This window comes from Acomys minous (genome assembly GCF_964271855.1).
Source record: "Acomys minous genome assembly, chromosome: 16".
In the NCBI taxonomy this organism is placed as follows: domain Eukaryota; kingdom Metazoa; phylum Chordata; class Mammalia; order Rodentia; family Muridae; genus Acomys; species Acomys minous.
Window position 1 is genome coordinate 78,685,346 of NC_140498.1, and position 27,622 is coordinate 78,712,967.

A 27,622-nucleotide genomic window follows, 5' to 3' on the forward strand; every position below is an offset into this window, starting at 1 on the left:
CTCAGCTCAAAGAAGATTTGTTTGTCCCAGAGGGGGAGAGGGAAAATGGGTATTTGTCCCCAGGAGATAAAGGACTGCCTCTGGATAGAGAGGGGAAGACGAGGTACGCAAATGGAGGGTTATAAAGGTACAAGGGAAAGTGTTAGGGTGAGATATTTCATTTTAATTGGGCATGTTAATCAGGTGAGCCTATGGGGAACTTTTGATTGCTGCGCTTCAATGCTTTGATAGCTGGAACTTGGTAGTCAGCCTCAGGAGGAGGAAGTGGCCAAATGAAGGAACAGATCTTGGAGGCTAGCTTTAGGGATGTAACCTAGCAGTTTTAGGAAGGCAGAGGGAGTGAGGGAGAGGGGCAAGGCCTGCCAGAGCCATGCTCGCTAAGGTCAAGCTGGTCAGAGTCCCTTCAACAGATGTGTACCAACTGTTCACAGACTGTTTCCACGTGTGTACTGAAAGTATCTCATCGGTTAGGGATGTGAGTCAGTGAGTTTTGTGTTTGCTTTTGAATTAATTTTTTGGTCACTGTCAGGTCAAAATCTTTTTTACTGGTGCCGTGTATATATGTGTGTGTGTGTGTGTATGTGTGTGTGTGTGTGATTCCCACATGCTGTTGACCGCATCTCGTGTCATAACCCACAGTTTGAGAAGCTGAAGTCTATGAAACACACCAGCTTCAAACTTGTGTTCTCAGAAGATTTTAAAAGATTTTAATTAACTACAGGCGAGTGGAGGTGGTTACCAATTGGATAGTATGTATTTTTTTAAAAAAAAATGGAAGTGAGACAGAAAGTAACTTAACTGGCTACAGTTTATTCAGTTAACTAGTCTACTGTTTACAGTTTATTAGCCCTGTGGTTGCCGGGCTTCCTGTAACCAACACCATCAGATATTGGTCTGATCTGAGGTGCTCAGTTCTATGCTAGGACTGGGTTCAAATCTACAGCTTCCAGTACGTTTTTATTTAACCCTCCCCACCAAGAAACTAACAGCAGAGATGGAGAAATGGCTCTATGATAAAGTATTTACAAACAAGAATAGGGACTGAGTTCAAAATCCAGAGCCCATCAATAAAAATAAAATAAAAATTAAAAAAGTTCGGTGTAGTGGTGCTCACAATTGCCAACACTGGGAAGGTGGAGACAGGAGAATTCCTGGGGATCGCTGCCTAACCATGCCATCTAAGCAGTGAACTCCAAGTTCAGTGGGAGACTGTCTTAAAAAGCAAGGTGGATGGTGCCCAAGGAATGACAGGCAGCATTTGTCCCCTGGCCTCTACATGCATGCACATGCAAATGGATACACATTCACAGGTGTACTTGTGTACAGGAAAACACACAAATATGCTAAAAGTTAAAAGCGTACTGCTGCATAATCTCTCTATACTTTAACACCAGTTTGAGAGGCTGAAGAGATGGCTCAGCTGTTAAGAGCACACACTATTCTTGCAGGGGACAGGAGTTCAAGTCCCAGAACCTACACTAGGCAGTCCACGGTCCGCTGTAACTCTAGCTCCAGGAGATCCGATGCCATGCCTCTCGCTTCCAAGGATTCCTATATCACATACATAAAGCCCCACACAACCACAAACAAATGCACATAGCCATATCTATTTGAAACTATTGTGTTTTGTAGATTACAGTTTTTCAAACTGTGGGTGATGACACCAGATGGGGGTGAGCGGTGTGTGGGGATCACACACATACAAACACACACACAAACAAACAAACTCAAACAGACAAACAAACAAACCAAAACTCAAGCAGCAGTAAAAGGATTCTGACCCAATAACAACCAAAAGACTAATTCAAAATCAAACACATAGTTAGTCTGACATGTTTCTGGACACACCCATTGAGGGTCTGACTTCACTGAAGCCTCGGATTTGAGCACACAGCACGTGCCCCTTGCACTGTGCATGCTGTCACACACACACACACACACACACACACACACACACACACACACATCACCAACGTTCTGAAAACCCTGGGCTCTGATTGGAGACCATTGTGTGTTATGGACTGCAATACTTGTGCTGTACATATGAAGCCTTCTGCTTTAACAGAAACGTAATGACTTCATTACAACAAACAAAAGCCCATTAGATTTTCCTATGTCGCCCCTCAGCATGTAAGCATCCAATCAGTACACATTGGAGTTGTAGTGTGTTAGAACGTTTGATTTTAAAAATTGATCTTCAGGTTACGGCTTGAGTTTCATTTAAAAAATTATTGCATTGAATTTTGGCCTGGGACTGAGACAATTTCTAAGGTACTTCTATCTTTTGAACTACGTAGTTATACAAAATGGCATTTGGACCTTGCATCAGTTCTGGAAAATTTAGGCACTGGGTCTTGCTGTGTCAAACGTTCACCTGAGATTTTATTCCTTCTGTTAAACACAGTCACATTTATCTCAATAACATGCAAATCTGCCTTTCTTTTAATAAATAGTAAATGATTATGTATAGAAAAGTTATTTTACAATATATTTTTTAAGATTTATTTTTAATTACATCTGTGGGTGGTATATGCACACGAGCACAAGTGCCTATGGAGAGTTTTTGCGTTGTGTGTTGTGTTTTGTTGTGGTCTGTCCCCCAGTACCCCTGTTGTCATGTTGTGACCCACCCCCACCTCCAGCTGGAAAAATCAAGAGGTTGTGAGATGTCCCAGGGATCGAAACGCTCTAAAGGAGCAGTCAGTACAAGTTCTTACCTCCTGTAACACTTTTCTTCAGGATGCATTTATAAACAAGTGCTTGATTTGTATATCTGTTTTACCCACCTAGACACATGGGGCACATAAGAACATCTTGGGCAACGACGGCCTGCATCTGAGTCCCTGGGACCCAGATGGTGGAAGGAGAGAGTGGCCAAGGCCTGTCCTCTCACTTCCACATGCACACTGTATCGTGCACACACCTATATGTAAAAACTACTCAATTGATTAAACCTCTCGTGTGTAAAAGATTAATGAGTGGAAATCTTTATATAGCCCTGATAGTTACACTTGAGAAATAAGGCTGGCTGTTCCGTCCAGAATGTCGCCCCGAGCCTCTCTGCTTTGATCAAGCTCCATCACCAGGAGGATTCAGACAACAGATTCCTGGGGTTTCTCACACAAACATCCTGGGGTGTGGGGTCCAGAGATTTGCCTTCTAACGAGTCCCAAGTGACGATGCTACTGCTGAACAACACGGCGGGGAAACCATTGGCTCAGACACCTCACATTTTCATGTTTCACACCTAGGAAAATTACTTCGGGCATCCAGGAGCTTGCTGTCAGTCTAACAGGCACGGTGATGGACATTGGTGCTGAGAGATACTCAGGTGTCATCAGAGGAAGAAGAGAAGAGCCGCAGTGTGGATCCAAGACTCTGGGAGAGTGGCAAGCTGACACAATATTAGAGGAGAAACATCCAGCTGGTGCCAGATGTGATGCGTGGAATATGTGCTAGGAAACGCTAAGTTGATTTTTAAAAATGAGGCCACTACCATAGCTCACTTCTGTCATCCCAGGTACTTAGGATGCTTTGAAGAAGAAGTGTCCCAAATTTTGAGTCCAGTTCAGAGGAATAGAGGGAGTTCAAGGCCAGCTGTGGCAACTTAAGAGACCCTGACTCAAACAAACAGTTGGGGATGTAACTCAGTGGTGGAGTGCTCACTGAGCATGTGTGAGACCCTGGGTTCAATCAATAGCAACACACACACACACACACACAGAGAGAGAGAGAGAGAGAAAGAGAGAGAGAGAGAGAGAGAGAGAGAGAGAAAGAGAAAGGACAGAGAGACAGAGAGACAGAGACACAGAGAGAGCAACAGAGACAGAGAGACAGAGATAGAGAGATAGAGAAACAAAGACAGAGAGAGACACAGACACAGAAAAATAGAGAGACACAAAGAGAGACAGACAGACAGAAATAGAGAGACACAGACCAAGAAAGACAGAGAGAGGAAGGAGAAGAGAGAGAGAAAGGAAGGAAGGAGGACAGAGGAAGAGAAGAGAGAAGGGAAGAAGGGGAAAAAAGAAAGAGAAAGGACAGGGATGGGGAGGAAGGAGGGAGGAACAGAGAGAAGAAGAAAGAGAAGGAAGATCTCAAAACCAAAATGTTCTTATATTTTCCAAGCCTTCACCCCATGCAACAAATACTTCCCAGAAATGAACACTCTTTCCATTTCACACACAACTATTTCCCCTGCAATCTTCATCAGCAGCCCGCCTCACACGGGTAACCTCTAGTCTTAAATGTTTAAAAAAAAAAAACATAGCTATTAACAGACACTTGACTAGCTGAAGTCTGCTCTTTCTTTACTTTAACTTTTCCTCTCAATTATGGAAGTAACATATGCCCACTGTTGAGATTCTAGAAAACACCTCCATCCTCCTACCACACAGAATGTCACTGTCAACATCTTAGCCCACCCCCATTCAGTTCTTAAAGGCATATCAGATATTCCACTATAATGTAACTGCGGTTTTGTACAGTTTTCTTACATGCCATGAACATGAGGCATTGGGAACCCTCACCTGGCCAGGAGTCAAGAGTTCCAAGCCACGTTAACACCTATATCAACCGATCAACCGTGGCTTCTACAACATGTCTAACATTCCAGCCAGAAGAGAGTCCAAGGTTTGGGAAGAATTTGTTGTTGTTGTTGTTGTTGTGCTTTAAAAAAAGATTTGTTTTTAATTATGTGTATGTGGGGGGGGGGCATGGAGAAGAGTGTGTGTGCATGTGAGTGCAGCACCCAGAGTGTCCAGAAGAGGGTGCTGAATCCCCTGCAACCTGACTTACAGGCAGTTGTGAGCTGCTCAACATGGGGTCTAGGAACTGAACCTTCTTAACCATGGAACGATCTCTCAGGCCCAGCGTGTTTGGATTACAACAAAGACCATGAGTCCAGGACTTAAGCAGACATGGAAAGCTAGGGGCAGGGTGGAGGAGAAACAAGACAGAGCGGTAATTGAGGATGGAAGGATAGAAGACGAATCTAGAAAGATTCTCTGGGAGCAGCTGCAGGTATTGCACTACCCTCTCGCAGATAGGGAGGGGTAGGAGCTGGTAGGAGCACTAGGCAGCCCTGTGGTTAGGCATTCGGGGACCAGACAAGCCATTTGGTAAGCAGGTCTTGTTTGAGACCATTATCTAGGGGTGGTGGGTTGGGTGTGTATGGGAGGGGTCAGAGGTCATTCAGATGGTTTCCATCTTGTTTTCTTCAGACAGAATCTCCTACTTAGTCAGAGCTCAGCAAATAGGCTAGGCTGACTGACCAGTAAGAACCCAGGGACCCACCTGTCTCTGCCTCACAGGCTGGGGGTTGCTAAAGCAAGTTTTTGTTTGTTTGTTTTGTTTTAACATGGGTTCTGAGGATGACAGAACCTCATGCTGACGTAGCATGAGTCACTTGCCCAGCCTCCAACTTGTGCACTTTTATGCTAGGACAGTGACTTCATCTCAGATAGTACATAGATCTGTACGGCAAGCCAGACATTGTCACTGTCTTAAGAATTGAATGTGATATTGCCCCTCCCCCCACCGTACCATCCGTTGAATGCTCAGGACCCTGTTGGTGGTGATATTTTGGGAGACCCCGAAAACCTTAGGAGGTGGGACCCAGCTGTATGAATTAGGTCCCTGGAGGGTTATGTCCTCGAAGGTACATTATCTCTAGCCCCTTCCTGCCTCGTGCGGGATTACAGGTGTGTACCAGCACACCTGTGTTTTTATGTGGTACTCGGAATGGAACCCAGAGCTGCATGCATGCTAAGCCACCTCTCTACCAGCAGAACCACACTTCCAGACCCCGTTTTAATAGTTTGAGTCACACAAACAGCTCTCCCGGCTCAGTGTAGAAGCCCTGTCACCTTTTCTTCAGAAAGAAGAGAGACTAGCAGAGATAGCTGTGTGACCACTGGGGTCAACAGTGCTGTTTAATCCTTGTTATTACCCTGTGATTGTAGTCTACAGGCTTGTAGAAAAGCCTGGCACGGTTCCTGAGGTCAAGGAGTAAAAGGCTTCTTGTAACAAATGAGCTCATATGGACACTGAACAGTAACTGGCTCTCTCCTCCTCAGCCTAAGGGGGCATCTCTGCCAGACATTCTAGAATTCAGATGAAGGTCCTGGTATGTGCTACAAAATTAGGAGTGGTGCCACATAGAGTGCTGAGGACCATACCTCTCAAGTGGTGGCAATCAGCCAATAGCATTGTTTTCTAGCCATCCCCACCCTAGAGGGAAGCTTCTTAACAGGCAGGAGGCAGAGAAAACTTACAAGGCTCAGAAAGTTCCTGAGATTTACAGGATTCACAAGGCCTCTCACCCCCAGGGTTATATAAGCTGTAACAAACAGGTGCTGGGGAGAAGAGCGTCTCTGCTCAGCTGACGGGTTGCCTGCTAGTTCTGACTAGAGCTCTAGGGATGCAGCTTTTTCGAGTTGCTACCCATGCATGCTAGAGTGGGCTTCCAGGGACACGGGGGGGGGGGGCTTTTAGTTATCTATGCTCCTAAAAGTAACTGTTCACCTAGATTCCTATAAATAATCCTAATAAAGTCATTGGCTTGCTATGTTTGGCTTTCATCTGTCACCGGTTCCCTCTCTGTTGAGCAGGAAGGGCCACCCTCCAGCCCTGAATCGGACTCTTTTCATCTCTCTCCATCTACATCACTACAGTATATCAAGTCCCAAGTCCAACTTGAAGTGGAACTTCATATTTCCTCCCCTATAATATCCCTGCAATAACATCAAGGACATTGAAACTTGATACATGGACGGAGAAGAAGAACACAGTAAAGTTTCCAAAGTTAGCAGCTGAGCACGGTAGTGGGTGCCTGGTAATTCCAGAACTCCATGCTGAGGCAGGAGGATCAGGGTTTGAGGCAAGCTTGGGATACACAGCAGGACCCTGTCTCAAAAACAAAAACAAAAACAAAAAAACCAAAACAAAAGTTCCAGCTGTGGAAACAGATCAGCTGGTAAAAGATTTTCTATGCAAGCATGAAGACCTGAATTCCACCCCCCTAGAACTTTACAATAAAACTCGGGTGTGGCAGCAAGCAGGTACTTGTAAGATCCCAGCACTGGAGAAGCAGAGATGGGAGGCTCTCTGGGAACCCCTGGCTGGCCAGTCTATGGGTGATTTACAAGGCTTTGAGAAGCCCTGTCTCAAAAGGGAAGGGTGGGAGGTAGTAGGAAGGATGCTGGCTTAGGACAACACTGAGCTTGCCTTCGGGCATCTACCTGCACACAGGCGCACACATACACCAAGGTTTACAAGCTATGACTTTCTGTCTAAGAGGCTCTTGAACTGGATGTGCCAGGGACTCTGAGAGCCTCACACACAGGCACAGAATAACCCTTCAGTCCAGACCGTCTAGCACATGACTAACAAGCCACACCCCTTAGGAAGGATGCTGTGGGTGTCGCTAGTTACACGTCCCCACTGTCAATATCAATAGCACCACCATCAATTCCCTGCACAAATACAATAGGTCATAATTGTAGGACGGACACCAAGTGATAAAACAGTTGTTTGTTTGTTTTTCAGAATCTCATTTGATTTGATTTTACCCTTGGCAACGTAGGCTAGGCCTCCAGTAAGGACAGAGCATCCGAAAACAGATTTAAAATAAAAGGATGAGATCAGTGCTCAGTGAGATTTTCTTGCCGGTGATGTAGAGAAGAGCGTCCACCTGTGTGTTTCCGCTAAGGCAGGAAGCATCCAAAGCTGGAGAAAAGGCAAGGCTTGTGATGGCAATATCAGATCAGGAGTGGAAGTTCGGGCTGGGGAGATAGCTCAGACAGAAAGTGCCTGCTTAGCAAGCCTGAGGGCCTGAGTTCAATTCCCAGCAGCCATGCGTGGGGGAGGCAGGAACAGGGGGATCCTCGGGACTCTCTAGCCAGTTAGCCTAGGCTAGCTGATAAGACCCCAATGAGAGACTCTGTCACAAAACAAGGTGGCCAGCTCCTGGGGAACAATACTTGAGGCTGACTTCTAGCCTCCACACACAAGTGCATACATGTGTATGCACACCTGTGAGTGTGCAAATGGGAGCACACACACACACACACACACACACACACACATACACACCCTGGAAGCCTAACTAAAGGGCCTCTGTTCTTTTTTAGAGCCAGCCTCTCCTGTAGCCCCAGATAGCCCCTGCTCCTGAATTCACAGGCAGGTAGTCTTCCCCCACACTTAAAAAGGACAGTGTGCCAGTGAACAGCTTTGCTCCAAAGAGAAGATGAATGGTGCCTGAGGATGTCCACTGGCCTCTGTACACATGTACATACATGTGCACATGTACACACCACATACATACACAAAAGCAAAGCCTGAATGTTCTCATCCCTTCTGCCCTGCACTCTCTTTGATCCCTCGCTTTCACAGAGACCAGTGACATGTCAGAAAGCTCAAGTGGCACTCTGGCGAGGCCCTGCTGGTGGAGATCTTGAGAGCAGGTTGCCAGCCAGGGCAATGAGGCAGCCTAAAGTCCATCCTTGAGCCTCAGCCAAGCCGTCTAATGACCACAGCCGGCATCTTGACAGCAACCCCTTGAGAGAGCCAGAGCCAAAGCACCCAGCTGAGCTACTCTCTAATTCTGCGACCTACTGAAACCGTGGAACTTGCCAAACACTCCCTGCTGTCTGCTCCTCAACTGTGACGCCATGCAAGGAGGCGTATGCAAGGGTCTAAGGACCTGTGCTTCTGTGAGAACTGGGTACCAGCTCTGATCGACAGTCTTGCCAGTCTCTTGACACAGTTTTCCTTGTACTGAATTAGTCCCTTCCACTGTTAGTATCCCCTCCTGGATCACCAGAGGCAGAAACCTGTCCTTCTGTCCCTCTCTTCCTGTACGCTATCTTCAATCACTGCCACAAACCAAATAGATACATTCATGTAGAGGTGTCACTTGTGCCTATGCACAAGGCCTTCTCTTAACAGCCCTAACACCCCAGCCACCCAAGCGTGGAGGCTGGGAGCTTCTCTCCACGCATGGATGGCTGTTCTGGGAGTTTCACACACTTTCTCAGGCCGTTTCTCAGTAATGAGGCAGCAGCGGGGAACAGCTGCTGGGAAGCGACGGGTGCTCCTCTGCTTGTGGACTCTACTTGCTGTTCTGAGCTGGGGGAGCAACCGCGGGAGAGGGAAGACACTGCTTTCGAGAACCCATTCAAATATTACAGGTTGGGGATGGGAGGATGGCTCAACTGGTAAAGTGCTTGCCTTACAAGCAGGAGGACCTAGGTTTGATCCACAGACCCCCTTCCCCCAACACACACACACACACACACACACACACACACACACACACACACACACACACCCCAAACCAAAACCAAAACTTGTGTATGCCGGCCTGAACATGTAATCTAACAACTGGGGGAATCTGAAATGAGAAGGATCCCAAAGGCTTGCTGACCAGCGAGGCTAGCTGGGCCAGTGAATTCTGGGCCGGTGAAAGACTCTGATCCAAGAAACGAAGGGAGACGGCTCCTGAAGAAGAGCACATATGCACATACACACGAACACTCGCACACATACAGTCACGCAAAGTAAAAATGTAAAGATAAGTAATCTCAGATATAATTTCCCCGCCCACCCTCACCCCCCTTGGCTCTCTTTGCAAGCACCTCACCTTATCACTCTGGAGGAGGGAGACCTACAGTACAACAAACTCATAGAGGATTTGTTTTCGTAGTAGCATGATGGAACTATGCTAAAAAAGTTGCCTGGTCCTAGAGATACCATACTGTGAGGAATCTGGAGAATTGGAGCCACCGTCTTAAAAAAAAAATAAAAAATAAAAAAAATAAAATAAGATACCTACAGTTCCTTCCCTCTTCTCTGAGATGAGACCAGGAAAAAAGAATACAGAGTTCAGAATGTCCCCGTGGCATCTTCCTAGGCTAGGGTGGACCATGAAAACAGAGCACAGGGTGTAGCGAGAGTTTTAGTTTCTTTTAAAAACCCAGTTGAATGTGAATATGTTTTTGTTTTAATCCCAACTGCGGCAGGTGGGGCCGCTTCAACTAATCCACAGCATTAACTATGATTGTCTTGTGCCCTAGCAGAGGTATGGCTTGTGCCAGCTGTAGATAGTTTAATTCTGCGAACTCGTGAGAGGGGATAAATGCAGAGCCCTGAGACGGCCCTTGGCGGCGGCTGCTCTCCCTGCCGCTGCTGCTGGTTTATCTTGCTGCTGTATTTGCTATTGCTGGCTTTGCTGGACTACTGGGTATCCTGACTATGAAGACTGGACTCGTCCCAAGGAACTATGTCCTTAACCAGCAGGAAGTAGTCTAAAGAGACACACACTGCCCCTTTCCCCTCTAACTTGCTTTCTCTCCTACCTTGTGTTGGGGTTTGGAAGGGATTAGGGTGGATATGAATTGGCAGGGAGGTAGAGGGATAAGAAGCTCAATAAAATAGGTAAAAAAAAAATAAAATACACGACTACAACAGGGTAGAAAGAATCCCTGGGAACTGAAGGTAAAGTGCACAGGGTGGGAACAATTTGTCCATTCAGACTCAACCTTGGAAGGGCTGAAGAATGGCATTATGGTTCAAGTGTGAAATAATCTCCCACAGGGCTTTAGCTTAACTTCTTTGATGGCTCTATTTTAGGGGTATTCTGGGATCTTGAGATGGTAAGTCACTAGAGGAACATCCTTAGGGGATATGATGCCTGACCCCTTTCTGGATTCCTCTCTGCTTCCTTTCCACTGTAAACCGAGTGAGCGTCTCCCTTGCGCTGTGTGCTCCCACTGCTGTGGTGTCCTCCCCAAACACGCCGAGCCAAGTGGCCGTCTGAGTCCTCTGAAACAGTGAGCCAAAGTGAATCATTCTTCCTCTAAATTGTCTCTGGCATCTATTTTTGTCACAGCCGAATGAAAGGTATTCATACGCTCATTAGCTATATGGGAGATGAGTTCCAGAGTAAGATGAGAGACGAGGAAAAGAACTGTTAACCATATGCCTATCTATCTTAGGGAAATGTACTTACCGAGGAGGGGGGGGGCAGAAACTATTTTAAGAAATCAAATAAATACTGTGTTTTGATGGTGTCTGTATTTTTTATTTATTTTTCCTAGTTTTCATTTTTTATTTGTTTTTGGTTGCTATTATTTGGTTTGGTTTTTGATTTTGCGAGGCAGGGTCTCAGCCTGCAAACTTTATAGCTCAGGCTGGATTTAAAACTCGTGGTAATCCTCCGGCTCCAGTCTCCTAAGTACAAAGACCACGGTAATGTACCACCCTGCCCAGCATCAATAGTATTTCAGACACGTAAAAGGAAATTCAATTCAACTGAACTCAAGAACTTATCTGGCTCATCTTTTTAAAACAAAGATTAATAACCCATGCCCCAATTCCATAACCATGAAATAATAGTCACATTTTAAAATAGAGAAGTGATGTAAAGTGATTTAGCGGCACTCTAGTAATTAAAATGTAGGCATCGGTAATCTGCAACAAGAATTCACAAGACAGGACTGGCTGTAAATTGATGGCATCGGATGCAGGTCTTTAGATAAGACGATCGAGTCACACAAAATGCAGCAGTAGTGACAGCGTCCAGCACACGCTACCATGTGCCTGTCCAGGGGGAAATCTCTTGGGATTGTCAGGTTTGGGCTAGAAGCTGCTTAGACCAAGCTCACCTGTGTGTGTGCAGAGAGAGGAGAGAGGGGGGCAGGTGAGGGAGGGAGAGGGGGGAGCGACACTCTTTTTGGACATTTCTCTCTCTCCTCTCCCCTTCTACCCTTTCTCCCCTCTCCTGTCTCATCTCAAACTGCTGTAGTAGAAATGAAAGCCACCATGTTGTGATAGCCTGTGAACTGTGAATCTGTAATCTTCACTTTCCCAGAGGAATTTCATTAAGCACCCTAAGCAATCAGGAACTACAGTAACCACACCCCCATATGACAGACAACACATTAACTAAAGGGACCAACTCCTGCCACTGACATGACAGACATAATCTGATTGGACGCGTATACTACAGAGGCCTCAGCATCTACACGGCACTGGACCATCATCACCTCTTTCCCCCAAAACCTCTAAGACAGCAGTTCTTAATCTGTGGGTTGCAACCCCTTGGGGGGGTCATTTAGTAGCTATCCTGCACATCAGATACTTAGATTATGATTTACAACAGTAGCAAAACTACGTATGAACTAGCAATGAAAATAATTTCATGGTTGGGGGATTACTACAGCTGTATTAAAGGGTCACAGCAATAGGAAGGTTGAGAACCACTGTTCTTAGAGGGAACCTCCACTCTGTCTCACAGGACTGAATTCTCTCATGCCTGTTTGCCTATGGCATTAATAAATCTCCATGTAAACCTATTCCCCAAAAGGACACCCTGCCTACGTGTCTCTCATGAACCCCCACACTGAGAAATGTTATGAGTTTGGCTCAAAGTAAAAAAAATTCAAACAGAATACCAATGTCCCTTTTTCAAGGTCTGAAGGAGAAAGCCCTTCATGAATCAGACATGGAAGGATTCCATTTCCACCAATGCAAACTTGGCTCCAATGAAAAGACATAAGGAGACAGCTCACTTCCCCAAACCCTAACTGAGCACAGCGTGGACTTCATCTAAGACATTGGATTCAAAGAACACGCCTATAACTCCACTCCAAGAGAGTTCACTGCAGTCTGAACAGATACTCAAGGCTTCACAGTCAAAGTTAGTTGATCCCAAAATACATGATTCAGCCAGACTTAATCTTATGTAAAAAAAAAAAAAAATTCACTTACTTGCCAGAAGATGCTGTCTATCGTATTTCCAAGAAAACCATCCCGACCTTCTGATGACACCAGCTTGGGCCCAAGAATTGTCATGAATTCATCAAAATCCACCTGCCCATCTCCTGGAAAGAGAAAAGAGATATATGAGTGGAAAAGTACCATAAATGTGAGCAACAGCCCCTGATGCAGTAAATGGCTCTGCTTTTCTCCTTGGAATGACCTAAATAAAGTAAAAAGAGCTAGAGATGTAACTGATAATTGTTTAATGCTATTTGGGTTTTTGTTTCCTACTACTAAGGATTGAACCCAGGTGCCTAAGCATCCTAGGCAGGTCCTCTGCCACTGAGCCACACCCCAACCCCTCACTGGGAGATTCTAGGCAGGTCCTCTACCACTGAGCCACACCCCAGCCCCTCACTAGGGGATTCTAGGCAGGTGCTCTACCACTGAGCCACACCCCAGCCCCTCACTGGGGGATTCTAGGCAGGTGCTCTACCACTGAGCCACACCCCAGCCCCTCACTGGGGGATTCTAGGCAGGTGCTCTACCACTGAGCCACACCCCAGCCCCTCACTGGGAGATTCTAGGCAAGTCCTCTACCACTGAGCCACACCCCAGCCCCTCACTAGGGGATTCTAGGCAGGTGCTCTACCACTGAGCCACACCACAGCCCCCCTCACTGGGGGATTCTAGGCAGGGGCTCTACCACTGAGCCACACCCCAGCCCCCCTCACTGGGGGATTCTAGGCAGGTGCTCTACCGCTGAGCCAAACCCCAACTTCTCACAGGAGGATTTTAGGTAGATATTTGTCCTGGATAGATTGTTGTTATTGTTGTTGCTATTGCTGTTTGTGGTTTTTTTTTTTTTTTCAGCTGAATCAAGCTTCTTTGGGAAGAGGAAGCAATTGAAAAAATGTCCACAGAAGACTTTCCTATAGCCGAGCCTGTGAGGCATTTTCTTGATTAATGGTTGATGTGAGAGGGCCTACCCCACCATGGGCGGTACCACCCCTAGGAGGGCGGTCCTGGATGGTATAAGAAAACAAGCTGAGCAAATCATAGCACTCCTCCATGGCCTCCGCTTCAGTGCCTACCTCCATCCTCAGCTTCAGGTTCCTGCCCTGATTACCCTTCATGATGAACTGTAATCCAGACATGTAAGATGAAATAAGCCCCCCACCCACCCAAGTTGCTTTTAGTTGTAATGTTTTAACTCAGCAATAGAAAACCTAGACAGTAATCTACATTACACCAGGTCAGTACCTCACCTCTGAGCCACACCCCCAGCCCCACACTGGAGGGTTTTTTTTTTAATGTATATTTTATTTATTATAATATATTCACATTGCATCCAGATTGTTATCTTCTCCCTCTTATCTTCCCATTCCCACCCTCCCTCCCTCTTCTGCCTATTCCTCTCCTCTAGACCTCTGATGGGGCGGGGGCTCCTACCCCAACTGTCTGGCAACAGCCTAGTAGGTCTCCTCATCAGGATAACAGCTGAGCCACCTCAATCCCAGCCCCTCAGCTAGGGGTTCCATACAAGCATTCTATCGTTGACCAGCCCTCCTAGCCCTCTTTTTACTTTTTGTTTGGACAGAGGGTCCCACTAAATTGCCCAGGCTGGCTTTGATCTCACTCTGTAGTTTCTGATGGCCTTTAATTTGCAATCCTCTTGCCTTAGCCTCATGAATAACCAAAATGACAGGCCTTCTCTACCGAGGTCCGTTTTGTTTTGAAACACTGTAAGGTATCACAAGAAAGTAGAAAGGAGTAGTACATATAATGTTATATACACTTCTGCTCTTTTTCAAAACGGCCTGTAAGGCTTTTCTCGCTGTTGGTTGTCTCGTGTAGCTCAGGCCAGCCTCCGACCTGCAATGGAGCTGAGGATGACATTAACTTCTGATCTTCTCACCTCCATTCCCCAAGTGCTGGGACCACAGGAATGTGCCACCGCGCTCTGTGTATTCTGTGCTGAGGATGGAGGGACACAGGGCTCTGTGCATGCTACGTAAGAACTCTACTGACTGAGCTACATTGCCAGCCCTACCATAAGTCCTGATTATATCATTTCCTCTTGTCCCTAAACCACATGTGCACATGCATGCACACACACATACTCAGACACACACATGCACTTGCTCGCGTGCGTGCACACACACACACACACACACTCATACACTAAGCTTGCATGAGGATGCTCTTTGATGTTCACAGCATAAGTAAGTCCCTGATGAAACATTTCTCAGTGCCTTTCCCCTAATCCCCTGATCACTAAGCAATCCATGGACTATTCTATGTAAATGCCCACCCAGCACCTCCGACTTAGCGTGACCACATCCACCTCCTGCTTCTCTTCTATACCTCAAACTGTCTGCCCACATGTGACAGAAGTCATAACTTTATCCATGCACTCACGCATAAGCACAGTGTTTACATCTAAAGGGTTTAACCCCTTATAAACTGGCTGAAGTTTTAGCATTCCTCCAGTAGATAACTACCTTCCTAGCAAGCTTGGTGGAACGACGCTTCCAAGACTCAACACTTGTGTTTGGGATTGCACTGCTGCCTCCATACTATCTTCCATACAGTCTGAGATGACTTCCCCCGCCCCCACCCAAAGCAAATATTTTCCTACTCTACAACCTTCAGTGATATTTTGACCCAAAACTAATCTCTAAGTCTGCTTATTTCTCTTGTACCCTTATCATCATGCACACATAAAAGGCAATGTGTTATTTTCACAGCTCCGAGACTATGTACCTGTTGTTGTGTCCCCTGGGGGATGTCTTTACACATGGTCGATCTGGTGAATACCACCTTGTTCTGTAGGAAGAGCTAAAATGTTCAGTTATTGTTTTATTACTTCCTGGCCATACCTTGTCTTACTAGGATGAATATGCCAACTTTTCTTTCTTGCCAGTATTTAGGTAGCTATTTTCTCAGAATTGAAGCATTCTCCATTAGAAGGAAGAAGGTGTTGACAAGACCCAAGAAGCTCAGGAAACTCACAAGACTCAGGAAGTTCATGAAACTCACAAGGCCCAGGAAGCTGGGGAAACTCACAATGCTCAGGAATCTCAGGAAACCCACAAGATTTACAAGGCCCCTCCTCAGTGGGCTTTTCATTATCACATCTGCCATCAAGTGACCTATGACACTCTATATAATCTTTTCCCAGTACATCTGTAAGTAACCCCTGTAAACTCATTGGTCCAACAAGCTGGAGTTTGGTTAAAAAAAAAATCATTTCTTTCCTATGTTATTGGTGCTTATCTGAAGTGAACACATCTCTCCACGAAAAGTCACAGCATAGTCTCCTCTTACATTTATGCGTTGTCTGTCTATTACAGAACTTACCATCTTGTTCCCTAGTCATGCTGCACATAACTACGTAAAGTCAGACCAAATCAGTTGTGTAACTATTTCCTATGAAATAAAACATTCCCTCCTGGACTAGGAGAAGTCAATAAAACTTAGAAAGCACAGAAAGCCCCTAGAACTTACAGGACTCAAAAAGCCCCTCTTGATGTTGTATAAGTGATTACGATGTGTGTGTTGGGGGGAGGCATGTTTCCAACCTATTAACCAAGTACAGGGAAGAAGCTTTAAAGAGTTATCACCCATGCTGGGGCAGACATTTTTTGTGATACAGCTCCCTGTGAGTCACCTATATCCTGTACGCAATCCCAATACACTCACTGGTTCACAAAAGTAGACTACAGTGGAGTCATTTCTTTGGTTTGTCATCTGTGCTCTATTTGGGATGCCTAGACATCTGTTCATGTTTCACTAAGAAAAGTCACCCAAGAAGGCTTGAGACATCTATGTATATTGATTGCCAGAACAGGTACTCAATATGTGCTTGAAGAATGAATAAGTCATATCTCCTGATTGTTTTTCCTTTGTTCAGTTAAACATTACTTGGGGTTCGTTTTGTTTTATTTTTTTCACGCTAGAGCTGATGCTAATGAAAAGGTTCTACCAAAGTGAACTCTTGGGTCATTGAGTGACCCTCAGCAAGTCATCAATCATGACATTAGGAACCCTTAGAATTGTTTAAACTGGCACCACTACCAATAGCTTTCCACATCCTTACCTTAGCTACAGCCAGTAAACATATACCTAGTACTGTGCCAAAATGCAGACCTAGATGTTAATCTACTCTCAGAATGCCTATGCTTCCAAGGAGTTCTCATTCAAAACCCATGTGCAAAAGCCAAGTAGATCTCATGATCAAGTTGTCAATAACTCAGTATAGATTGTCCAGGAACACACTTCCCCACAGATGAAACTGCTGGGAGGATCGGGGAGGTGTGGCGAGCTGGTAGGAAAGGGAAGATTAATTCACCAAATGGGGTGGAGCAGTCAATGAACTGCTGAGTGGAAATCAATTTATCTCTTCCCATTTGACAAGACAAAGGGAGCTGGAGTTTCACCCTTGCTGTCATGTTAAGAATGTGCATACAGACAAGGGATTCCCATTAGCCGTTCAGATTAGCAAGTGCTTCTTAAAAAAAAAAAAAAGACTCCCCAATGGGATGCTGACAGGTGCAGAAAGGATGCCTTCTGATACATTGCTGGTGTATTTGTTTCCTGGGTATAAATAGGAAGTACTATCAAAACAGGAAGAGAAGAAAGAACAGGAAAGGGGGAAAAGGAAGAATGGGCAGTTAAAGAAGAGGGAGAAGGAAAAGGAGGAAGAAAGGAAGAAAGACAAAGGGAAAGGAAGAAGAGAAAGAGAGGAAGGAGGAGGAGAAAGGAGGTGTTGAGAAGGGAAGAGTAGAGAAAAAGGAAAAGGGGGGAGGTGAGGAGAAGGAAGAAGATCAAGTAGGATGAGAAAAGAGGGCGGAAGAGGAGAAGGATTAAGGAACACTGGATTCCTATATTCCCAAAATGTGTACAATAGACACAGCTCGTGGTCACCCTCCAGACCCACACCCATGATGAGCTCTGACAGTCATAAAGTCTTTGAGCTTAAGCTCAAGGACACAGGTCCACTTGCGTGCAGACCTCATGAGTCATCACTAAGATGTGTCCAACAAGCTGGACACTCACACTCTTCCTCATCATGCTCTCCCACATGGAAGACTAGCAAGGGGGCTTGCCCGTGCTTCTCAGCCTGAGGTAAGCAAAACTATGTTTGTTTGTTTGTTTCTTTGTTTGAAATCTACCTATTTCTTTCTTTACCCCTTGTAGAAGCTCCTCCAGAGGAGCAAAGCATTTTGCATGTCAAGGATCCTCAGGAATCCTGGTCCCACTTGTTACAGCACCAGGTAGTGCTCACAAGTAGGAGCTGCTTTTGGCCCAAGGCACCATGGGAGCAAAAACTAACCAGCAGAATGAGGCTTCTAAGAGCTACCTTGGCCCTGGAGGTACTTACGAACTGTGGTCTGGGCGGAGGAACTGGAAAGATGGCTTAGTAATTAAAGTGCTTGCCGGGCAAGCATGAGGATCCCAGAAAGCATGGCAGCCTGCCTACAATTCTAGCCTGGGAAGTTGAAAACAGGTGATTGATTCCCCAGAGCAAGGTGGCTAGCAAGCAAGACTAGCCATATTGGATGAGTTCTGGGTTTGGTTGAGACCCCCTGGCTTGCCTCAATGGATAAGGTGAGAAAAGTGATTAAACATCACTTAAAACATCAGCTTTGGACCTCCATATGAATGAACAGAGACGTATATGTGCAACAACACACCCTTGCACTCTCAGACACACAAGAACACACACACGCACACACACACACACACACACACACACACACACACACACACAAGACACACACACACTAATGTAAATGACTGTCTTAAGGGTTGGGAAGATGGCTCAATGGTTAAGAGCTCTTGTTGTTTTCCAGAAGACTTGAATTCAACTAGTAGCAGCTAAATCAGGTGGCTCACAAACACCTGTAACTCCAGCTGGAGGGGGGGGGGTCTGATGCCCTCTGCTGGACTCTGAGAGCATCTGCATGCGCAGGTAAAACACACACAAATACACGTAATTGAAAAATATAGTAAATCTTTTTATATGAATAAACAACTCTTACCCCTATAGGTTTTACTTAATTGTTTAAAAGAGTAATAAGAAGAAACAATAGATAATTATCTGACATTTTCTAGATGCCAGGTATATGAGTACTACCTTAATTTATTTCAACTCCAACACTATGAAGAATTCCCCCAATTCACATCTTACCCGTGGTAAAAGTTGGGCCAGAAGGGGTTAAAAGCAGTGAGTGGGAAAGTGCCAGAAATTAAGCACATGGCAGAGTAAGGCTTCAACTGGGAAACCCCAATATTAACCCAACAATAGACCACGTCCTTTTGCATCAGAGATTCGAGCGCACTGCCTTGATAAGGTTCATATTTCTCTCCAATGTCTGAGAGTTATAATGTATTTTCCTCTCATAGCCCCAAGGAAAGGATTTAATGGGAAATTGGGAAAGATGACCTTTGGGAATTTTAATGTAAATGGCCACTGTCTAAAAGCCACATGTTCCCCAGATTGCCACTGTGCCTGCAGTGAGCATCTTGGGTCATCTTCACAGATGGCCAGTTCCGAAAGGATTCAGGGTGCTCACACACAACCCAGCCCGCAACTTAAGATTCTCCCACCCCACCCTCCTTCCACCCAAAGAAATCGGTCTGATAAACAAATCTAAACAGGGCAGGCTCACCACAAATAGCCATTATTGAGTGTCCCCAAAGAAAAGCGTGGAACAATACCTAAGACCAGTCAACTTTTGTGAACTGCAGAGGGACTGGCTGTACCCTTTCAGGTGGGTGTGCATCGCACCATGCGTGCCTGTGGAGACCAGAGGCCGACCTTGGTGGTTGTCTACTTTGTCTGTCTGAAACAGGATCCCTCACTGCACCTGGCGTTCACCAGTCCTGCTAGAATGCCTGCAATCCTCTTGTCTCCGCCTCCCCAGTGCGGAGATTACAGAGATAGCCATCACCTCTTGCTTTTGCACTAGTGCTAAAGATATGAACTCAGGTCCTCCTGGTGAGCGGTTTTCCAACTGAGCCATCTTTCCAAGATACAGAAGGATTTTTGAGGACATTATTTATTAGCGTACATTATACAACATAGTTGGGTAACCATGAGACATTTTAGACACATGTCACATGACTCTCTTCCATCCTGGCCCCACCCCCGTTTGCTGGTCCAATTTCTTTTCCCAAATAGTTTCCCTTCTATCTTCATGCCTTATTTTAAAATTTTAGATCCTATCTACAAGAGGGCCAGGAATCTAGACTTTTTTTTAAAGGCGCGCAAAAAGATGGGAGACTAATTATTTAAGTCCAACTTATTTTGCTTTTCAAAGGATTCTTTTTTTAAAAAAATATTTACTTTATGTATATGAATACACTGTCCTCATGCACACCAGAAGAGGGCATCAGATCCCAGTATAGATGGTTGTGAGCCACCATGCGGTTGCTGGGATTTGAACTCAGGACCTCTGGAAGGGCAGCATGTGCTCTTAACCACTGAGCCATCTCTCCACCCCTACCAAGGCTTCTTAATTGCAATATTCTTAAACTTACATTTGACGCAGGTAGTGTGTATACAGGAGTGTGTGGCGGTCAGAGGACAGCTCGCAGGAAGTCAGTTCTCCGCTTTCACTATGTGGCTCCCAGGAGTCAAACTCAGATCATTAGGCTTGGTGGTTGGTACCTTTACCCACTGAGCTATCTCAACAGGCCAGTTGTGAAATCTTTTATTTAGCAACGGCTTTCTATGAATCTTGACTAAGAAAGTAAATGCACAGAGAAGGAAGGAAGCGCACTCCTTCCAAACTGCCCTCCCTTCAGCAGCTTCCACTGGTTTTGATCCACTTAGCCAAAGGTACAGGGAGGCAGCCCGCAAAGGACCATGTCTTCTGGCTTCCTACTGCTCCGTGAGCCACAGTAATGAACTTGAACTAGGGCGGGAAGCTGCAGGGGGGCCAGGACTGTGCGGTGCTCATTAAGAGCAGCCAGCTGAACTTTTCCAGGAAGATGGAAAATAATCATAAACTCCCTGGAAAAGAAAATGAAGCAAAAGAATAGGCCGGGAAAAGTCGGGGTGCACTGACGGATAATAAGGTGAAAAATGTAGAGGGAATGTAAAAACGTGTGACTGAGAAGCCACTCCAAGCTGTGAAATCTACACCCAGAGTGACAAATACACACAGTAGGCACATCCCAAGCTGTAGAAGTACAGTGTATAAGCCACTACACTTAGGCTAGAAACAGGACCATGGTGGATCCATAAAATCATCGTACTTGATGCCTTAGGCTCCCAAGAGGTCATCCGCGACAGTTTTCAGAAAATCCTTGCAGAAGAAAGGAGCCTAACAAGCTGCAAAGGGAAAGGAGGTATGGTGGTTCGTCTTCATCACCAACTTGATCTTACTTGAGGGACAAAGCCTTTATTTTGGCTCTTGGTTGAGGTGGGGGAGGGGCAGGGATACACGAGTCACAGTGGGAAGGGCATAGCAGCTGAGACCTTACTTGGTTCTGGCAGCCCGAGCTAATAGTGCATCTTCCTCACTTTGGGGCACACTAGGAGGCAGAGAAAGAATCTGATCTGTATCCAGGTTGTAACTCCCAAAGCCCACACCTCCCTGTGATTGCTCGCCAGCCAGGTGTTGACCCTGAAAGGCCCCAAAATGTCCCCAAACAACCAAGTGTTGAAACAAAGGAGTCACTTTTAATCCTAGCCCTCAGGGAGGCAGAGGCAGTGCGGATCACTGTGAGTTCAAGGCCAGCCTAGTCTACAAAGGGAGCTCTAAGACAGCCAAGACTACACAGAGAAACCCTAGGGGTGGAGGTTTGGTTGACAACAACAAAAACCATAGGAGCCAATGGGGGCCATTTCATACCCAGACTATAACAAGGGGAGAATGTAGAACTGGGCCCCAAGATAATCCAGGATCCCCTTCTGTGGCATGCTCTAAGCAGATAGAGTTAGGCAGAAACTATGGTGCAATGCATGTTGGGATCTGTGTGTGTGTGTGTAGTGGGGGACAATGTGGCTCGTGGGGGGGTACGTGTATATGCAAATGCACATACACACATATATGTGGGTGTGAAGGCCAAAGACTGACACCAGGTGTCTCCCTCAATTGTTCCCTACCTTACAAACTAAAGCAAGGACTCTCAAGCTAGCTTTGGGGCTGCCCTGTCTTTGCTTACCAAGTGTTGGGATTACAGGCAGATCACTACGCCTGTCTAGCATTTGTGTGGGTCCTGGAAGCAAACTGTGGTCTTCCCGCGTATGTGACACGCTGAGCTGTCTCCCTAGCACTTCTTCTGTGTCATATATTGCTTATTCACCACAACTCTTCTAAGTTACCACCATATTTAATGAACTGGCAAGTAGAAGGTAGGAGTAAAACCCTGTTGGGGTGTGTGTGTGTGTGTGTGTGTGTGTGTGTGTGTGTGTGTGTGTGTGTGTGTAAGCAGTTGAGATAAGGTCTCAACACATAGTTCATGATATCCTCTAACTCCCAATCCCCCTGCCTCAGCCTCGTGAGGGATGCGATTACAGACATGTGTACTACGTTCCCACTAGCACACTTTTTACTGACCAAGCAGCTGTGCATCCTACAACCCAACAGCTGGAGCATCCTAAAGCCAAAATGATAAGAAAAAAAATGCTCCATGACAAACACGTTTACCAATGGTTGGCCTATGGTAAGCCTGGTCTCCATGCTAAGAGCTGAAAACAGGAATAACACCGAGTGCAGTGTCAAAGAGAAGAAGAGCCGCATGGAGCACCCAAATTAAAAAAAAAAAAAAAACAGCACCTCCCCCCCCCCCCACTTACTCATTGCCAGAGGAGAAGACTTAAGAGCTACCTGTCTGCGAACTCTGGTGGCCCATATTTGACCACTTCCCCTTGGTGGGGAGGCCTGGTGGCACTCAGAGAAAGGATAAGCAGGCTACTAGGATGAGACTTGATAGCCTATGACCATATAGTGGGGGTGGCAGTCCCCCTCGGCCACAGACCGATAGGGGAGAGGAATAGAGTGAAAGCGGGAGGGAGGGAGGAACAGGAGGATACTAGGGATGGGATAACAATTGAGATGTAATCTGAATAAATGAATTAAATAATTTTTTAAAAAGAACTACCTGTTTGGATGCTGGGGGTGAGGCTTGGTGGGGAGAGTTCTTGTCTCATATGTACAAAGCTCTTGCTTTTGTCCCCAAAACTATGGAAACCGAGTGTGGTGGCGAAACCTGCCATTGCAGCACTCTGTGTAAGAATGCCACGTAAGTAACTGTCATCAGAGAGACTTCATCCAGCAGCTGATGGGAGCAGAGTCCCACAGCCAAATATTAGATGGAGCCCCAGGAGTTCTGTGGAGGAGGGGGAGGAAAGATTGGAGGAGCCAGAGAGATCAAGGGCACCACGAGAACACAGCCCACAGAATCAACTGACTGGGACTCAAGTGGGACTCGCAGAGATCAGGGACCCTGTAGGGGTCTGACCTAGGTCCTCTGCGTCTATGTTATGGTTGTTTAGCTTGGTTTTCTTGTGGGACCAAACAGCCGGAGCAGGGGCTGCCTCAGACTCTTCTGCCTGCCTTTTTGACCCTTTCCTCCTCCAGCCGTGATGTGAGGATATGTGCCTGGTCTTGTTGTGCTGTATGCTGATGTCCCTGGGAGGCCTGCCCTTTTCTGAGGGGAGGTGGATGGGGGTGTGAATCTGAGTGAAAGGAGGGGGCAGAAACTGGGGCGGGGGTAGGTAAGAGAGAGAAAAGTGCAGTCAGAATGTAGTATATGAGGCGATGACACGACGATAATAATAATAATAATAATAATAATAATAATAATAATAATAATAATAATAATAATAATAATAAATGATGTGTTAGACCCCAGCCCCCATTTAGGTCATAACACCTACAGCAGCCCTCCCTCTTTTCAAAGTCACCACACACCCTACTGAGACACTCTCTGTGAATCTTCAGCTCAGAGACTTCCTAGGAAATGAGTTTACTACAAAGGTGCTGCACATCCGGCTCCCAAGCCCCTCCCCTTCCTCCTGCCTGAGAATCAAAGAGCCTGGCTACAGGCTTTTGCTTCGGAACCTTCCCCCATCCTGAGAGGGTACGAACACACCTGCTTTGTAGATTCTGACTCCCTCCTTTAAGAGACCGCACCATACTTTCTGTCTCTGGTGCTGGGGCCTAACCCCTTCTTAGCGCTCCCACTATGCTCCTGCCTCTCTGCCTGCCTGTCCTCTGCAAATATTTTGTTCCCCAGTAATCCATCTCTTGAACCCCTGACCCCTATCCAAAACCTAAGACTCTGGGAGATAGAAGGAGGAGGATGAAGAGCTCAGGGCTATCTCTGGCTACACAGTGACCTTGAGGCCAGGCTAGCCTACTTGAGATTCCATGAGAGAGAGAAAGAGAGAGAGAGAGAGAGAGAGAGAGAGAGACAGACAGACAGACAGACAGACAGAGACAAAGACAGAGAAAGAGACAGAGGAAGAAAGAGACAGACAGAGAGACAGAGAGAAAGAGAGAGAATGAAAGAAAAGATAAAGGGGGAAAGGAGAAAGAGACTGTGGAAAGAAAGAAGGGAAGGGAAGAAAATGAAAAAGAAACAGAGAGTAAAGGAGAAGAGGTGTTTGGAGTCAGACTGGAAGAAAACCCTCTGTGACCAAGAGGATGTCTAAACACCGAGGCTCTTGTTGGTGGGAAGGAGAGAGACTGACACAGAGTGGAAGAAAAAAAAAGGGGGCGTCTGGCTTCCATAATGGGTAAGGCAAGGGCAGCAGCAATGCACTTGCAAAGTCAAAGTCTACTTGGTATCCATTGGCAGGGAACTGCAACTTCTATTCAAATCAAGAAATAACACAGACCCATTATGTACCAGGCATTGTGCTAGACCCTGGGGACACGGCAAGGGACAGTGAAGGCATAGCTGCCATCCTTTGGAAATTAAGTTGGGAGGAGAGATAACCAAGGACTCCAAATCACTTGTCTGGTATATAATGGAAAATGGCACAGACACACACAGGCTGTCCCAGACAGTGGGCCTCCACGGTGTTACCCCTGTCGGGAAGCTTCCAGTCCTTCTTTCTGAGTGAGGGTCATGGCTGAGTTGGTAAAGTGTTTCTCCTGAAAGCACGTAGACCTGATTGCCACACTCATATGAAAATCCAAGCATTATGGCACCAGAAAGTGGAGACAGGGGGATCCCTGCAATGACCAGACAGCCCAGCCTGCTTGGCAACTTTTAGGCCAGTGAAAGACAGTGTTTTGTTTTGTTTTATTTTGTTTTGAACTTTTTTCCATTGGGTTGTGCTTGAGAAAGGACACCTGAGATTGTGTCTTCTTGCACACGCATACACACAACCACCTCCCGACTTGAAACTCACAATCCTCCTGCTTCACTCTCCCAAGTGCAGGATGCCAAGTGTTCATCCGCACACCTGACTTCACCATGATTCTTAAGGTCATTTGGAAGAATAAGCAGGCAAGAAAAGCTTTAAAAATAATTAAGGATGGAAACCTATATCTGGTACTTAAATGTATTATAGAATTAGAATAATGAAAAATATTCTCAGGTAAGAATGGATGGGAGATAACACTAGGTGGTTCAGAAATAAGCCACAGTAAATACAGATAACGCAACAAATAATAAGAGCGGGGAAAAGGCTTCTTTCACAAGTGGTAATAGAAAGATAAGAATTTGGGAAGAAAAAAGAATTTTGCTCTTCACTGGATTTTATTATAAAATATTAAAAATATAAGCCATTCAATATTATGAGGAAAGAAGATTTTAAGTTCAAGGGCAACTAACTAAATTTAGTAAGACCCCTACATGAAAACAGAAAAGCACAAAGAGGCCTAGAAGTAGAGCTTGGGACTAGTGTCCTTGCCTAGAATCCCCCAGTGAGGGGCTGGGGTGTGACTCAGTGGTAGAGCACCTGCTTAGAATCCCCCAGTGAGGAGGGGCTGGGGGTGTGGCTCAGTGGTAAAGCATCTGCCTAGAATCCCCCAGTGAGGGGCTGGGGGCATAGCTCAGTGGTAGAGTACCTGCTTAGAATACCTCAGTGAAAGGCTGGGGTGTGGCTCAGTAGTAGAGTTCATGCCTAGAATTCCACAGCGAGGGGCTAGAGGTGTGGCTTGGTGGTAGAGCACCTGCCTAGCAAATATTAAGCCTCAATAGCACCAGGAGGAAAAAAAAAGTGCATTAAAAAAAAGCACAAAAGAATAAGCCTTTATAATGCACTCTGCATGTTAAATAATAACAGACTCAATTAAACATTTAGCAATAAGCCAGCGAAACATTATGCAGAGAATTTGGCAGTGGGATAGCGTTTTTCAATGCCAAAGGACTTCATTAGAAGATTAATATAAAGGATGAGATCAGATAATTCACAAAGGAAAAAAAGCATAAACATGAAACACATGGAAAATATCCAAGTTCAATAATATGAAAATAAATGCAAATGAAAGCAATAATAAGAACATTTTCCCATACACCCAGGATGCAACTATTTTATTTTTAAGTACGGAAGGTGCCATTGGCTGAGCCTTCTCACACTGCCGGGAACGGGCTTTGGCAGGCTCTCTGTGATGGCCATTCTGTTTATAGCAAAAGCCCTGTTGTAATGTTCTTTTCCTTTGATTTGGTAATTCTTTTTCTGGAATCCATCCTAACGGAAGGTGGTTAGAAATTTGAAAGATTTCCACCCTGTGCTGTTCATCATAGTATTGTTTACAGACGTGGGAAGTTTAGGAAAGAATAAAGAACAAAAATAAGAAATAAAAGTTCAACCCAATCCCAGAGATGAGCATTAGTGTATCGCCTTCCATTTTCCTGTAAGTTCATACACTTAAAAACTAAAATAACATTTTCCTGGTTTATTTTACATTGCTTTATGCATTACTTGTTTGGGGAGAGAAATAACTGGGTATTGAGTATTGGACCTAGGGCTTCAAGCATGAGAGATAGGCACATCCTTGGGGCTCACTGCCAGCCAACCTAGCTTACTTGGAGAATTCCAGGCTGGGCAAGAGGCCCTTCCCCCCACCCCCCACCCCCTGCCAAAACAAAAACAAAAACAAAAACAAAACAAGGCTGTACAGTTGAACCATCCCTTTAGCTTCACTGGGAAGATTCTAGGCAAGTGCTCTACCACTGAGCCACACACCTATCACCTCACTGGGAGACGACAGAAGTGCTCTGCCACTGAGCCAAGTCCTCAGCTCCTTACTGGGGGATTCTAGGCAGCTGCTGCCACTGAGACATGCCCCAGCCCCTCACTGGGGGATTCTGAAGGAAGAAGAGTACCGCTAAGTTGTACTAACTTGTCCCTCACTGCAGGACTCTAGCCAAGTTCTCTACCACTGAGCCACACACCCAAGCCTCTTTTCACATTTTCGTTATAAGACAGGAGCTAATCAAGTGGCCCAAAATAGCCTTGAACTCACCCTATGGTGTACTCTAGCCTCGAACCTGTGAACCTCTCGCCTTGCTCTCCAGAGTAGCTCAGAAAACAGGAGTGAGCTTCCGGGCTAGCTTTATTTGCCGGTGTGACATGAACTTGTCTCATGGTGCTGAGTGCACATGGCCCTTTAGTTCTATCAGACCTCAGAGGAAACCCTTAGTTTTCTCAGTAGTGTTTTCAGAAGTGGCATGCAGTGTATTTGCAAGGGAACGGCAAGCTATTTCTCCTTCCCTGTGCTTCAGCATTCATTTGAAATAATTCCTGAGGGGGCAGGGGGAGGGTCACAGTTGTTTTGATCAGGAAGGTATTTAGCTGAATCCTGATGACCTGTAAGAAACGTAGCTTCTGAAATTGTACAGAAGATGCCATTTGGCACCAGCTTACATCACACAGAAGGTTATA

General features: G+C 45.8%; 1 protein-coding gene across 4 annotated transcripts in view; it reads right to left on the minus strand.

The window, feature by feature from the left end:
• The window catches only part of CALN1 (calneuron 1), a 516,312-nt gene that overhangs the window by 232,294 nt on the left and 256,396 nt on the right, over nucleotides 1-27,622 (minus strand). For all 4 annotated transcript variants that reach the window (XR_014775545.1, XM_084762578.1, XM_084762577.1 and 1 more), the window contains one exon: nucleotides 12,772-12,884. Coding sequence is in view for 3 of the 4 variants with exons in the window: in XM_084762578.1 (XP_084618704.1) it covers nucleotides 12,772-12,884 (113 nt within the window). In the remaining variant the exon portion in view is untranslated. The remainder of the gene's footprint in view (nucleotides 1-12,771; nucleotides 12,885-27,622) is intronic.